This window comes from Alexandromys fortis, unplaced genomic scaffold (genome assembly GCF_014885135.2).
Source record: "Alexandromys fortis isolate MF-2015 unplaced genomic scaffold, M_Fortis_MF-2015_v1.1 scaffold_35, whole genome shotgun sequence".
NCBI classification, from domain to species: Eukaryota; Metazoa; Chordata; class Mammalia; order Rodentia; family Cricetidae; genus Alexandromys; species Alexandromys fortis.
The window spans coordinates 10,026,455-10,042,924 of NW_026067913.1; the positions used below are offsets into that span (position 1 = coordinate 10,026,455).

The 16,470-nt window shown below is 41.6% G+C and overlaps 1 protein-coding gene across 5 annotated transcripts in view; it reads right to left on the reverse strand.

Moving 5' to 3' along the window:
• Positions 1-13,318, reverse strand: part of G2e3 (G2/M-phase specific E3 ubiquitin protein ligase) — a 37,144-nt gene extending 23,826 nt beyond the window's left edge. For 2 of the 5 annotated variants that reach the window (XM_050138883.1, XM_050138887.1), the window contains exons 1-4: positions 13,176-13,318; positions 7,488-7,528; positions 5,346-5,443; positions 3,078-3,179 (exon numbers count right to left, since the gene is read on the reverse strand). In XM_050138883.1, the coding sequence (XP_049994840.1) occupies positions 3,078-3,179; positions 5,346-5,443; positions 7,488-7,524 (237 nt within the window). In that variant the 5' untranslated portion in view covers positions 7,525-7,528; positions 13,176-13,318. Of the gene's footprint in view, positions 1-3,077; positions 3,180-5,345; positions 5,444-7,487; positions 7,529-9,387; positions 9,765-13,175 lie in introns of those variants that run through there. The other 3 variants (XM_050138885.1, XM_050138886.1, XM_050138884.1) reach the window with 2 other exon arrangements.
• Between the last annotated feature and the right edge of the window lie 3,152 nt (positions 13,319-16,470).

Consider the following 16,470-nt stretch of genomic DNA (forward strand, 5'->3'; position numbering starts at 1 on the left):
AGGCTGGAGAAACCTCTGCTTACAATGGGGTTGGGAGGACTCCTGCTCAAGTCAGGATGCTTTCAAAGGCCCAGTGTACTCAGAGAGTTTGATGTTTTAAGAAAATAGGTAGCTAAAGAAACATGCAATGGAAACTACCCTAATTCCAAGTTTGCTGTTAAAAGGTAAAGGAATTTTGATAATAGCATCCTCCCTTGTGAAGATGGACACTAAAAAAAAAAAAAAACAAAAAAAACAAAACAACAACAACAACAAAAAAAAAACAAACCCACACTAGCTCAGAATTAAGTATAATAAAGGGTTATTATTTAGGGGTAAACTCACAGATCACAGTCCTCTGCTAGAACGGGGAAAGCAACCGAATCCCTCAGTTGGAAGAGACGTTGACGTGTGTCTTACATCAGCATATATAGTATAAGAGGCCATGCCCAAGTGGGTGGGTAACTTAAAGGCTGCTGGCTGTAGGAACTCCTACAACACCCTTGATCTTTTGGCTCATGCTAACCACCATACAATGTTTCTCTAGAGCCCTAGATACTCTATTTTACCATCAACTCCTTTTATTCCAACCACTCACCACCGAAAGTGACTATCTCCACTAAAATAAATGCTTTTGTGTGCTTCCTCTGCAAACCTTCGTGAATGACACTGCCTTGTCTTCCCATCCACCTTATTTTCACATCTGGCTCACATTCCTCCATCTCAAGACTTTGGAACCCCAATCAAAGGCTTTTTATGTACTTCAACTCATGGCTTCAGCATTTTTGTATCAACCTCTGAGTTCCTGAATATTTTAATGTTCTTTGCCCCCACTTGAAAAAAAATGATAAATTATCACATCTCCTAAGCTGTTCACTATGGAAATCATCATTTCAAGTCTCACATTCAGAACTTCTCGTATTTTCAACTTTTCGGTCTTCAACTGCCATTATTTCTACTCAGAGCAAATAGAGACTAGGTTTTCCCTTGCAGATACCATAGTTATCATATGGACGCTTCGAAAACAACTGAATAAGCAAGAAGTTAAATTTAGGACACATAAAGATCATTAGAGTTACAGATACAAAAAAAAAAATCACCAGTCCACACAGTTGTGTAATTTCTGCCTTAGCATCATCCCAGTCTCAGCAACTGAGGTACATACATGGGTGAGGAGAATCTGCATTAAAGGACTGCAGATGAGCAGAACTAAACTGCTGTCACTGGCACAAAAATAGATAGAAATGGGAACCACTGCATTAAGCAAACAAGTCAACTGCAAATACATACTGCAGGGTGTTCTCTTACACGCAAATCCTTCATTTTAGTGTGTGTGAAAGCGAGAGAAATGAGAGAAAGGGAACTGGGCTGGCTATTGTCATGTCAACCCGACACAAGCTAGAGAGGAGGGAACCTATTGGAGAAAAGGCCTCCAGAAAAATCAAGCTGTAGAGAAGTTCATGGGGGCATTTTCTTAATTAGTGATTGATGTGGGTGGGGACACCTCAGGGCTAGTGATGCTGGGTTCTATAAAAACAGCAGGCTGCAGCAAGCCAGAAGGAGCACTGGTGTGGGAGAATTGTCTATATTCTGTCAATCATGTTTTAAATAAATGCTGATTGGCCAGGCAGGAAGTATAGGTGGGTCAACCAGACAGGAAGTAGAGGCGGGGCGATGAGAACAGGAGAATGCTAGGAAAGAGGAAGCCCATTCCCCCGACTCCAAAGAAGCAACATGTGATCTGCCCCGGCTGTGAAAGGTACTGAGCCACATGGCTAACATAGATCAGAATAATGGGTTAATATAAGTAACAAGAGCTAATAAGTAGCCTGAGCTAATGGGCCAATCAGTTTATAAGTAATGCAGACTCTGTGTGGTTTTCTTTGGGGCTTGCTGCCTGTGGGGTACCCGGCGGGACAGAAACCCCAACAAGCAGGCCCCCTCATTGTTACAGAGCACACTAGTAGGCAGCAATCCTCCATGGCCCCTGCATTCTTACCTCCTGCCTGCATGCTACCACAGGTCCCCTCCATAGGTCCTGCAGTGTTCTCCTGCCCCGATGTTCTTGCCCTGTTTTGAGTCACTACCCTGACTTCTTTGAATGAACACTGATGTGGGAGAATAAGCCCAATGAACCCTTTCCTCTCCAAGTTGCTTTTGGACATGTTTCCTAACAGGAATAGTAACCCTAAGACAGGAACCGTAAGAGAGATAGTTCCAGAGGGGGGCGGGCTCAGGGAACATCACAGAACATGGGGACATAAGACGGATGGAGACTGTGGTACAATGGTGCCTTTGGAACATGGCATTGCTCATGTCCTCACATTCACAGCAGTTGTGACCATCAGCACATAGCACAAGCCTGGCCTGTCAACATCCTACCATGGTGTGAGAGAGGAGTTCGTAGGTCTTCCAATACCTTATTTAGGCAGATAATGGCACCTAGGGAGTTTAGATACGTTTCTGAGTATCTAGAGGCAGTTAATGGTTAGTAGGAAGAAGGAAGATTTTCTTTTGTGGTAATACCACTGTAAGGAGCCCAAACTCCTGTAAATAAACTTTACCCGGGATGCTTTATGTAATCTTAATAAAATGCAGGAGGTAACCAGGAAAAACAATTATAAGTAAGAACATGAATGTAAAGGACTGGTGGAAAGGGACCCACATGAGTAAGAGGGAAACGGAGGCAAATACATTATATATGAACCAAAGTTCCACAATGTATGCATAATTAAATATGCCAATAAAAATAACTTTAATAGAATAAATGAAAGCAGACAAGAGGGTTGGGGGGAAAGAGACTAAGAGCAAAGCATGTGGGCCTCCTTCGAAAACTAGAAATAAAACCAAAAGTCAACGAAATGACAGAAAAGACGACTAGAAATTCCCTACTGCTAAGTTTTAATCAGTGTAGGTTAGACTTTCTTCTACAAAAACATAAAAATGTTTTATCAACATTTATATTAGATAAAAATGTCCACTAGAATAAAAGACCTTTACCCATAAATTTCTAGTACAGGAACTGATAAGAGAAACTTTCCAAGGCAACACTAGCAGCATCTGTGGAACTTAGTGTGAGGAATAAAGCAATGACTTACCAGTTTAGAAGCTCTATGGACTTCCTTCTTGATGTCTTCTACTAGGAAGCCATAAACTCCTTCTTCTTCTTTACCTCTCTGCCAAATTCCACTTGACATTAGCTATGAATATATACTCAATTAGGAAATGCACTCAAGAAACAAGGTTGGAATTAATAAATGTATACATTACTATTTTTCTCATGGCCAATAAGAGGCAATTAACAGCACTTGACTTTGAAGACACTGCATATTAACAGTGTATATATCTGAGTAACAGACAGACAGAGCCTTATCAGCCACACCCTGGCACTCTAGTCCGCTGTAGTGCTGGAAGATTTTCATACTGTTCATAACAAAATACAATTTTAATAAGGCTAAGTCTAGGATCAGCATTTGCGGTGGTTTGAATAAGAATGGCTCATACATTTGAACTCTTAGTCCACGTGGAAGTGAGCTATTTGAAAGGATTACAAGGATTAGGAGGTGTGGCCTGACTGGAGGAAGTGTGTCACTGGGGGTGAGCTGTGAGGTTTCAAAAGCCCAAGCCAAGTGCATGGCTGGTTTCAGATCAGGGTGTAGCTCTCAGGTACTTCTCTACAAGCCAAGTGCATGGCTGGTTTCAGATCAGGGTGTAGCTCTCAGGTACTTCTCTACACCTCGCTGACTTCCCGCCACCATGTACCCTGCCATGATTATGGACTAAACCTAGAAACTGTAAATAAGCTTCCAATGAAATGCTTTCTCTTCTAAGAGCTCCCTTTCTCATGGCATTTCTTCACAGCAGTAGAGCAGTGACTAATACAGTACTCTTTTGCAGAGTTTGCAATGAGTAGTTTTAGTCTCAATAATATCCTGAAATACAACTAGTACATATTTGTCTAGGACTTGGGTACAAGAAATGACTAACAGAAACAATTCTAAAGTCTTTATAAAAAAATAAAAGGTTAAGTGGAAATTTTCCAATGCTAACTTCGTGTTCTCTTAAGGCACAGTAGGAAATGATTAGAATCGTAGATGAATCTACCAGTATACTGAACTCCTAGAGTACAGTGGCGGGTGCTGCCAGTCACAACCTGCAGTCAACGGGGACGATTATGGGGACCTCTAACTTGGGTGGGAAGACCTGCGCACTGGGAGTTAACGTTCCCTGGCTGGGACCCTGAAGAACTCAAGTGAGCTGAGCTCTGCGTATGTATGTATGTATGTATGTATGTATGTATGTATGTATGTATGTGTGTATGTATTCTCTGCTCTCTGCTTATCAGCTCTCAAGCCCTGCCATTGTGCCTTCTCCACCATGACAGACTGTGGCAGGAGGGCCAGAACACAGTCGCCTCCTTCAAGTTGCTCAGGACACAGCACAGCAACAGAAAAAGCATCTGAAACAAGCACTGTCTTGGATATAACACAGACAATAAAGCAGAAGTGATGATGATAATGAAAACTAGATTGGTGATGGTTTCATCGAGGGTCTCTCTCCCCCATCCCCATACGATATACCATGAGCAGTCCTTCTAAGAAGCCTGGCAGTAAGGAGCTAGAAGGAACTATGACTAAAAGCATATGAGCAGCCATTGGAGGGAGACCCTCCTTAGTAAAGCCTTCAGATGTATCTGGGTGACATCTAAATTGGAGTCACATTAATGACTCAGCCAAAAACTATTCAGAGAATAAATATTGCTTTTCTCTGTTAAATTTCGGAATAATTTCTATAGCACTCACAAAGAAATAACTTGGTTTCGATGCAGCCGTAGCAAGCTAACGGTCTAAGGCACCAGGAACTTGCTTCATTTCAAGTCCTCTGAAATGGGAAGCCAGCAGAGCGAAGGGAAACAAAGGGAAGTCATCTACAAGTGAAGTCTTTGCTCTCCCCCTGAGCAAATCCTATTACCGCCTATTTCTTTTCTACTAATATTAATGACCTTTGGTCAGAACTTTTCCTTCCAATTGCTCTATGAAATAAAATACTTTTCTTCTACTCCCTGAGCCGTCTAACAAGTCTTTTCTGAGACATATCACTAGCAACAAAGGAAAAAAAAAGTGGTAAAAGGGTACTTCCCTTAGAGATCTAACTATTCTCTCGTTTTTAATAGAAAGATAAAACAGGTAAGGGTAAGTCTTTATATGCACCAAGTAAGTAATCTCAGGACCTTAAAATCCAATATAAAAATGATATTTTATATAGATATGGAAAAGCCCCAGAAGCTAAGTGATGTACCTAATTCTTAGAAATTAGTGTCATCTATTCCTCTCTAGTACACATTTCCAGAACTAGCGACTACTTACCAAACAGTAGTAATGGACACTGAATTTCCATTTCTCGTAAGTTTTCTTTTCTCCGTATTTATTGGGACAGTCATCACTTTTTCGGCAGAAAATACAAGCTAATAGCAAAAAAGTAGGTAAATATAAAATTTATCTTAAAATTACAATAATTTATAGAATTAGTGCTTCTTTGATGTGTGTGTGTCCACGTGTGAATGGTGGTCAGAGGACAACCTCGGGTGCTTCAGCTCTCCCTTTCCAGTTTGCTTATGGCAAGGTACCTTCTGCCATCGGCTGCTGCACACACCAGGCCGTCTCTGCCTCGCATCCCCTTGTAGGGACACCAGGAGCACAGCAATGTGCCACCATGCTTAACTTCATGTGAGTTCTGGCGTTCAGAATGAGCATAGCAAATACTTTACCCACTACTGCAAATCCCCAGCTGCAGAATTTTGTCCACTTGGACAAGGGTCTTGGGTAGTTCATGTCTATGGTTTCAGAGGACAGGCCTCATTCTCAAATAAGTGTGATTATGTTTTGATCTATGTGGTAGCTCCCGAAGGGATGGTGTCAAATGCCTGTTTGTTTTTGCCAGCCTTAGAATTCTCTTATGGTTAAAATAAGAACGTCTAGGGCAAGCAATCGACAGACTAAAAAACTAGGAAAGAAGTGGAGGAGAATGGATATATACAAGAGTAAGGGTCTTAAAAAGCTCACATATACACTGCAGAGTAGGGGGTCAGGTGTGCACCCGTGGACATGCCCACGCTCATGATGACCCAAGAAAACAAAAACTGACTGCTGGAGGCTTTGATGTGCATTCATAACCAATACATTAGAAAGACCTCGAATTGATAAGGGCCCCGAAGGCCAACATACTCCATTAAGCATTCATTTTTATAGCAGACTAAAATCCATTAAAATTGTGCTACTTCATTAAATTTATTTTTTAAAAATTACCTTTACCAGAACAAATACTGGTTTCTATGAAGCACACTGATTTAAATAAAAAACAAGAGGTATTCATCCAAGGGGAAATCAAGTCAGAGTAAGGGTATATTTAGCAAGTGTACAATGGTATTACATAATCACTACAATTTCTAAACTACTGGCATTGCTGATATAACTCAGGAGGCATAGCAAGAAAAGACAAAAGTATGTGGGGATAGAGGATTGGTAAGAACAAATTTCCTTGTTCAAAGTAAGGTAGAGTCAACAGACTAAAAGTGATCGTCAAGAGGATGGATATTAAGGTAACTGGAGAGTTGGCTCGTTTGGTATATTTATCACACACATGAGAATCTAAGTTTGAATCTCTAACACCTGTAAAAAGTCAGACTCAGTTGTACAGAATTCCTACACCAAGGAGGCAGAAACTGGTGGATTCCTTGCCAGACAGTTGAGTCAACTGGATGAGTTCAATATTCAGTGAGATGACGCATCTCAAAAAAAAAAAAAAAAAAAAAAAAAAGCAGGCAGTGGTGGCTCACACCTTTAATCCCAGCACTTGGGAGGCAGAGGCAGGCGCATCTCTGTAAGAGAAACCTTGTCTCGGAAACCACCCCTTAAAAAATGGTGGGCATGATGGCATACACCTTTGACTCCAGTACAAGGGAGGCAGAAGCCTATGGATTTCTTTGAGTTCAAGGCTGCCTGATCTACAGAGTGAGCTACAGGGCAGTCAGGGACAAGTATAGTGAGAACAAATCAAAACAAAAGCCCCACAAAGCCTAAAGGAGGGAGTAGCAAGTATACAGAGTAATAATGTGGATTCCTCACCATTCGCAGTAGCAAGTCAACAGATATGGCTTAGAATAAAGAAACCAACTATGTGTCAACAGGGGAGATTGCTGTAAAATGAGAAATTTTCCTTTTCATGTTAAGACTTTTGTTTATTGCTTATACTGTCCTCATTTTCAAAGAAAAAAAAAACACGAAAAATTTAAACAATAATTTTCACAGATTCAAATCCTATCTGACAAATGACATAAGATATATAAAAATAAATCTGAAAAATGTCTCTGGTAGCAAATTCAGTATGTGGAAATGAAGACAATCATAATAGAACACACGGACCAAGCATGATTAGAATAGTCATTCTTAAGGCTAGATATTATTCAAATGAATTTTATTGTGATAAAAATATTGTAAATAGTTACTTACCAAGATTTTGTGAGTCATCAGGTTTATTTTCATTCATTTTACTAGGAAAGTAAGAACATTAATCTTAATTTAAAAAACCTCTAACCATTTTTCTTAAATTCAATCAGTACATGATTGCAATCAAGTCATTTATAATCATTTCATGCAAAGCATAGTAGTTAATTTTCACTTTTAGAACAAATAGAGATCAAAAAGTGTGTAAGAATTTGAGGATTTCTTTAGCACTGGAAAGAATATTTAATTATTAAAACAAATACTAGGATTGTGGGATGCCCTGCAGTGCACCTAAAAGTTCCACCTAACAGAGAATTGCCTGGATTCCCATATTCCTAAATAAATATTAAAGTATTTTAAAGTCCCCTTGTAATTACATTATCCTGTCCCAAATGTGAGGGATGCCAGCCAGCTATTGTTAACTGTTGGGTTTATTAAAACATACACCAGCACCCGAGAGTCCCAGCCCTCTTCTGTGCTGCAAATCAGTATTAGCTCAATGTGACAGGTATATATGACTATACAGTAATTCTAGAACACAATTTCTTTATAACGAGATCCCAATTTCTCTGTGGTTACATATTTTTGGCCTTTTCCTACTACAAAGACTCATGGAATCTCTCTTGGTGAATGATGTCATAAACGTCTGACCAACTCTTTAAACAGTCATGTTACCTAAATTTCTTTTAAAAAAAGCTGTCAGAGGTTCCCTGTTCATTGCTAGTTAGCCAGATTACCCAGTGTATGTCAGTCTCAAACTTTAGTTTTTCAAGTCGTATCAACGCCATCACTCTAAAGATGCAATCGGACCCAGCAGGAGACCAGTACTTTCGGTCATTTGGTTTTGTTCGATAAGAAATCCTATTGGGGGGCTGGAGAGATAGCTCAGAGGTTAAGAGCACTGACTGCTCTTCCGGAGGTCCTGAGTTCAATTCCCAGCAACCACATGGTGGTTCACAACCATCTGTAATGAGATCTGGTGCCCTCTTCTGGCCTGCAGGCATACATGGAGGCTGAACACTGTATACATAATAAATAAATTAATTAAAAAAAAAAAAAGAAACCCTATTGGTTTTTCCTCTTTGTGATTCTACTGCAGAGTCAGAACACTCGTGTTTTTAAGCCACTCTGTGAAAATGAGTGAAGACACAGAGTATACAAAGTTGCTTTTGCTATTTTTTTTTAATCCTGTGACTCCCCCCCCCCCATGATTGAAGTAAAAACAGCTACTCAAAGAGTTGACATTTTGAAGAAATTGTGTCAATTGTATAGTTTATACTTCTAGTTTAGAGACAGGGTCTTACAATGTAGCCCTGGCTGGCCCTGAAATCTCAGAGATCCACCTGCCTCTGTGTCCCCAGTGCGGCAATGACATCCAGTTCTATTTCATACTTCTAACATTAGAATTTTTGTTCCTTGATCCCGAAATACGCTTTTCCTTTTTTAAGTCCAGATTTAGGATCTCCCTCTCACATGAGGGCGAGAACCCAGGCACCCTAAATGTTAGGCAAATGCTCTACCATTGGGTTCATTTCACCTTGTCCTGAGAAAGGGACCAAACTGGACAAGGCGACATCCAATTTGCAAGCCTGCCACAGACTACTTATTACAGGCTTGTACCACCACGCCCAGCTGCCATCACTTTATTTCCAACAAGTCTACCCACATATTTTTAGTTGTATCTCGAAAGCATTCCCAGTGTCAGTCTTAGAAAACAGTCGCTCTTCCCTTCTCTGAAGAATCACTCTCTGACGGAGCTCCATAGTGCCACAGTAAGGAGTCCCCCACAGCTTACCCTCACTTTGATGTTTCAGCAGGCAAGGCCTGATGCCCTGACCTGTGTGATTAGTTCTTAATAACATCATGCCATCAAAAGCCAAAAACAGGATCACAGATCTAAACGTACATCTTGGCTGGGCACGATGGTGCACATCTTTAGTAACAGCACTCAGGAAGTAGAGGAAGGTGGCTTTCTGTGAATTCAAGGCTACACTGGTCTACACAGTGAGCTCCAGGCCAGCCAAGACTGCAGTGAGATCCTGTCTCAAAAAATAAAAGTGTATTTCTAGAAAAAAACAAACAAGAAAGTCTTTGTTAACTTGTATTAAGATTTGCGAGGGGGCTGGAGAGATGGCTCAACAATTAAGAGCACTGCTCTTGTCAAAGATCCAAGTTTAGTTCCTAACACCCACAAAAAGGCTTACAACGACCTTTAACTCCTCTACAAGCACGGGGCAGGCATGTGGTACACAGACACAAGCAGGCAGAACGTTCACATACATGAAGAAATCTTAAAAAAAGGAAAGATCATAAACTATGAAGCTGAATCATGAGATCATTGATGAACGATGAAATCTAAAAATTCAAATTAAAAAAATTAGAATCAAGTGAAAATGAAAATATAACTTATCAGAACCTTTAAGAAACAGTAAAAGCAGGACAGGCCTTAGCTCCGTGGCCCAAGCCCTGTGGGGGTCTCTAGTCCCTAAGAGAGAAACAGGAAAGGTGGGGAAAGCTCATGGCCACGCATGCTTAGGTTATTAGAACCAGAGAGAACTCAATGATGCACTTCAACGACTCAAAGAAATGATCTGCTTGGAAACGACACGATTGACATTCTTAGCCAGAGTAACCAACAGAGAAAACAAAAATTCATGAGACCTACGAAATGGGGGCTCATTAGCATGAAACCTTGGCCACCTTACCTGGTGGGATATGGAATGTTTCTAAACCAGGCCGAGGTGATGGCTTTACTTTATAAACGCACTGTCACTCAACTGTGTATTTACAATGGCTAATTTCATGTGAATTTTACCTAGAAAATGCTATATGTACAACTATTTCTATCAAATATTGGATGGAAGCAGAGTTGCTACATACAAATGCTCAAGTTGCTTTTTCTGTAATGGTCCAAAACCCAATGACCTAAATATGCATCAAAGACAGATTGAAACATTGTAGCATATTTGTACAATGGAATATGATCACTAAACTGCATTTAACCAAATCCCTAAGAAGGACAATGTTCACTACTTACAAACTGAATCACCACATAAATTTTGTATTAGGGATATCTTTTTAAATTAAAAGGAAAATGAATCAAGGTACTAGTGTGTCCTGATTTTCATATACAAATGGCCCTCAGCAAACAACTTCCCTTGGTCTCTACATATTATGCCTACTGCTTGGGATTCTAATGTCATCCTAACTCACAAAAGGATCTCTGCAGTTTGCATTCCAAAACCTTGTAGTATTCCAACTCAAAAATTCAAGAAGAAATCATGTGGATGATCTAGACTGTTTAAGGTACACAAATTCTGATTAAAAAACGCACACCACCTTCCCTGCAGAAGGGGAATCTGACGCTCCAGATAACCCTACCCCCGGTCTATAGAAGGATTGCCCAACATTATTGGACAGGTTTTTACAGAAAAGAATGTGGGCAAGGTGGTCAGGAAGAGCAAACTTCTCTGTTTTGGAGTTCTCTGACATCCTTTATTCAGTTATACTGTACATCACTCATTTTCACAAACAGCATCAAATATAAAACAACACATTTTAAAAATTGTTAAATATTTTGGTACCTCAGTTCAAAAATGTCATCAGGCTTAGTGAGCGAATACATATAAAACGGCTAGTAGGTCATAAATGTGAACACATACTGATGATCTTTTTCCGTATTTGAAAGTTCTCCAGTATGTCTCAAATTTGGCTGTTTACAGACTGTGTATCACCTGAAAACAGTCTGGAATCAGGCTGTCTTTTTGTTGTTGTTTTTTAAAGAAGGTAGAGATTGGGATCATATATTGGAGAAAATGGGAAACCACAGTTTCATAAGCCGAAGCAGCAGGAGACAGGAAGCAGTCCTTGCAGAAATTTTTATCTCAGGACAGGAAGATGGCTCTGCTGGTGAAGGCTCTAGCCACCAAGCCTGAGACAGAGTATTATGAGAAAAATGATTCTCAAAACAGACAATCCCCAGGAAACAGGGTCTCTTGGTCTCTACATATTGGATCACAATGCCTCTGACCTCCATAAAGCAAGCACACGCACACGTGCACGTGCACACACACTAATTTAATTTCTTAGTTAAATCTATTTTGGGAACTTTAATTAGTTACATAAGAACTACTGAATCTTTGTTTACTTATTGAAGACTGTCGGTACCCTCATAGACATTGTTAAAGGTTAAGGAAAGAAAAACATATAATATGGTTGTTCCATGTTTAGTAGCTATATTTTAGACCTCTGTCTCATTTACATGTATCATACACAGGTACCAGTCCATTGAATTCCCACAATAATCCCACAAGGAAGGCTTGTATCCTCATTTTACACCGAGGAGACTGGAATCAGTCAAGGTCACACAGCTGAGGAAGAAGCGATGGAGATACTAAGAAAGAGGTCTGGTTCCTGCTGCATGTCTTTAAGCAACATTACCAGGCTTTTCTAGGAAGACCTGGTTTTTAAACCTCTTGCAGAATATTCTAACTGTTCTGTTAAAATGCAATTATTCCAGTCCACCAGTCAGAATCTGTGAAGTACAGGCATCAGCATTCACCGAGCCTTTATAGGAATATGCTCACAGTAAAGTATGACATTTCTCTATGCACATAAAAGAAAAACAAAGAAAGAGGCTGGGAGCAAAAGCACTTTAAGGACACAGAAAATCTAGAACAGGCAACTTGCTGGTAGCATGTAAGAAGCTTGCAGATTTGTCTGCAATCTTCGGGAAAGGAGAGACAGTATCTTTGTGGCAACCTTACAAAAAACCGATTTCAATGATTGTGCTATTTAAATTTTTTTCTTCCTGGTGAACACTGAAAACAACACTCATTAGCAAGGATGGAGGAGGGTGAAGAAATTATTTTATTTTGGATGGCACTTTTAAAAAGATATTTATATGTTTTGATGACACACTAACCAGTTGCTAATAAAACCTTGAAAGGATCTCTATGTATTTTTTTTCTACAAATCACAAAAACTAACCTGACAATTTTCAGCAAGGCGAAATATAGAAACTTCTATACATCTGAAATACTGAAAGTTTACATCTACCGTGCACATCTGAGCTATTCAAAAAGGTATGAGTTTTTGTTGGGGCTTGTGAGAGTCCAGTACGCCATAAAAGAGAAAAGAAAAGCCAAACAAAAACGCCCAACAACTCAATTCTTGAGTTCCTCTTAAAATAATTCGATAATAACACAGTCGGCCAATGAATGAAGAGGGCGAAAAGGCAGGCGGAGAGGCTAGACCCCTATCCCCATTGTTAGCAAACACATCTGTGAGCCACCGCTGTTACTGTAGCTAGTCTCAAATGAGCCAAGAGGCTCAGATTTTTGCGGTACACGAGACTTGTCAAAGCGTGAAAGAAAAATACCCGGGTTTGAAACACAAAGGAGACTCAGATTTCACCTTAAATCCCCACGAGGCATTTCAAGGCTGTCATTTCTCTGCGGTGCGGGGGACCGGTTTGAGGAGCCACTGGGAGCCACGTCGAGCATCCCTCCGTGCCACCCGCCCCCTACCCCCTGTCTTTCATTAAGAAAGGGCAGCTCGCCCACCTACGGCAGCTCGGGCTGCAGCTGCGCCCGCCCGTGCGCAGCGTGCAGCGCAGAGAAGCCCGCACCGCGTCCGCCCACCCGACCAACCGTGCCCGGGACCCTCCTCCGTCCCTCCCGGCCAGGTCCTCACCAGGCGCCGAGCAGATGTCCCTGGGCCGCTGCGTGACCGCCCGCGTCTAGCGCTGCGCTCCCGTGCGCCCACCCGGCACGGCCCCATCCAACGGCTCGCAGAATTCAAATTCGCCCACTTCCGCCTGCGACCCGGAAGGTAGGGCTGCTCCGCTCCGCCCCGCCCCGCCGCCGTGGAAGTGGGGAGGAGGAGGAGGAGGGTCTGCGTCTGCGCCGTGGCTTCTGGGGTGTTCTGACGAGGGGTGTGAGCTCGGACGGCTGCAGGCGAGTTCGTTCCGGAGACCTGCCCAGGGCTCCGGGCACCCCCAACAGGCTGGGACTGAAAATCAGCATACCCATGCTAATGAGAACGCGAGTGAATGCACGTGCTGGCTGCGCTCTCCCGTCAGGGATTCTTTTACATTACAGTTCCCTATTGTCCTGGGAGAATTCTTGCTTGACCCTGGGGGTGTCGGTTCCTTTTAGCGAGAGCCAGGATGATTTTTGTTGTTGTTGTTCCAAATGTCTGGAAATCCTATCTGAGAGGTTTGAGAAACTTCCACAAGGATTTCAGTCCTTTAGGCAGGTGACTAAACATTAGACCTGGGGTCAATAGTGAACAGCTAATATATCTGAGAGCACTGATTTAAACTTGATTTCCCCCAAACAGCTTTTCGTCAGCGTCTTTCAAGACACAAAAGATTTCCTGGATTTCTAGAATCCAGACTCCTGGGTTCTAGATACCTGGCACGAAGGTACAAAGTTATTTCTTAACCGGTGTAACGTTTTTAAACAGTGGGAAATGAGAAATAATCTGTCCACCAATAAAGATTAAATGATGTTTTAGAATTCGATATACTGATACTGAAGGTGTTCAAAGTTCAAAGACCAGCGATGTTGAAATGCTAAGAAGTCTACTTTAGAAGAATTGTTAAGACGTTTCTTTGGAAGTACGTGCATACGCATACAAAGTTTCGGGATGGAACCACAAACTGTACCAGTTATCTCTGGCAGTAAGCTTGGCAGATAGGGTGGGCAAAAGGGGGGGGCTTTAAAAACGTTATAACCGGCGGAATTCTTCAGATTAGGAGTGTTTGACAATGCCAATTTTGTTTTTCAAAGGAAGGTTGTTAGAAATTGAAGGCGTTCTGTAGACAGAAACAGGCGCGTACATAAATAATGTATGCAAGAATCGTAGTTGGTCGGCCTGTTTACATCCAGTCATCAGTGATTAAGGAGCTCGACACAGGGGGCAGCAGCTAAAAGCCCTGGCTGCTCTTCCACAGTTCTGGGTTCAATTCCGAGCACCCACGTGGTGTCTCACAACAGGGAAAAAAGAGCCCTAGGGGATCTAGCTTCTTCTGGCCTCCTCAGGCACTATATACACATGGTGTATATACTGGCAGACAAAACACCCAAACACGTAAAGTAAAATGGAAAAAAAAATATAGCTACAAATTTTACTATTCCTGTTTTACTGTTGAATGCTCCACATTAATATTACAAGCTCATTAAATATGTAGTTCTTGAATGCAGAAACTAATTACGCTTTCGCCTGTGTATTTTACAAACCTTTGCACCTTCTCTCCAGGAAGTTTTATCTCTCACAGGAATTAAAATCCTCAGTCTAACCTTCAGGCAAAGTTCAATATTCTTGGGGAGCTAGTTCAGTTGCTACCATCTAGAGGTCTTGATACGTTCATTTTCTCTGCCAGTTAAGGAATTAGAAGGCAGGAAAAATCTCGAGCACAACAAATAGCATCAGAGAAATCTCAACAAACACCATAGACAGCAGCAGACAGAATCAGCTATTGAAGAAAGGCAGTTACTCTGTGTGTGTGTGTGTGTGTGTGTGTGTGTGTGTGTGTGTGTGTGTGTGTAAACACACGCATGCGCAGACACAGAGAAAAAGGCCCTTTGGAAAGCAGAATAGGGGACTTGAACTCCTAAGCCAAACATTATGTCTCTTCTCTGGGGCTGGCTCATTACAAGTTTTTCAAAAGAGTTGTCCTCCACCTAATGTAGAGTTGGTCAGTTGGACGAAGGATGGGATGGTTGATTGGGCCACAACTGTTGTGTACCTTGTTGTGATCTTGCCTTGAACTTGCTGAGCCAGTCCAGCAAGGGGGGGGGGCTGCCGGAGGGAGCCAGAAACCTACAAAGCCATTGTTTTAAGCTGCCAGGTTTTTATCTCAAGTCAGGAGGGTGAGGAAGAAGCCCGTGGTGTTGGAAATTTACTGCCTTTATTACCTTCTCTTCACGCCTGCCACCCCCTACCTGTCTCCCAGCCAGGGAACTCCAAGTTTCTCACTGTGATAGATTGCTTGTCTAAAGTTTAACCCCTGGCACCATCAAGAAAAAAAAAATGCTCCCTGGATCTCCCTGTATTATATCCAGGGTTCTCTAGACTAACAGAATTTATAGAATGAATCCCCCCCCCCCCCGTGTGTGTGTGTGTGTGTGTGTGTGTGTGTGTGTGTGTGTATAAAGGATTTATTAGAATGATTTAGAGGCTGAGCTCCAGCTAATCCAACAGTTGCAGGCTATGAGCAGAAAGCCCGAGAATCCAGTAGTTTCTCAGTCCACAAAGCTGGACGTATCAGCTGGTCTACAGTATATGCTGGAATCCTAAAGAATCCCAGTAAAGGAATGGAATTGCTAGCAAGGTGAGAGCAAGCAGGAAAATAGCAAAAGCTTCCTTGTTCTGTGTTCTTCTCATGAAGGCTGCCAGAAGAAGGTGTGACCCAGATTAGACTTTGGCTAAAGATCTGGTTTAAGAGTTTGCCCTTCTACTTCAAAGATCTTCCCACTTCGTATTAAGCAGAAATCCCTCGCAGAAGTGCCCCCCATTTCTGGGTTTTAAGTTATTTCAGAAGTAGTCAAGTTGACAACCAAGTAGAGCCATCACAAACCCACCTCTTGTCAATTAATTTCCAAAGTAAAACAATGGGGGGGGGCACAATAATTAGGTCATAAGAACAACTAAACATAGCTATTCCATGTACAATCGCAAGCACATTGTACATTTAACTAGGTTATACTATGCCTAACATAGTATAACTACCCTCATACAACCGCAATTGCATTATAAATTTAGAATAGGTGATAATGTCCTGTGAAGGACATTCTTTTAGTATTTCAAACTTAATTATGAAACCATTGATGGTCTCTTAATTGATATCACATTGAGGCCAGGCAGTGGTATGCACACCTTTAATCCCAGCACATGGGAGACAGAGGCAGGTAGGTCTTTGTGAGTTTGAGGCCAGCTTGGTCTACAGAGCAAGTTTCAGGACAGGCTCCACAGCAACAGAGAA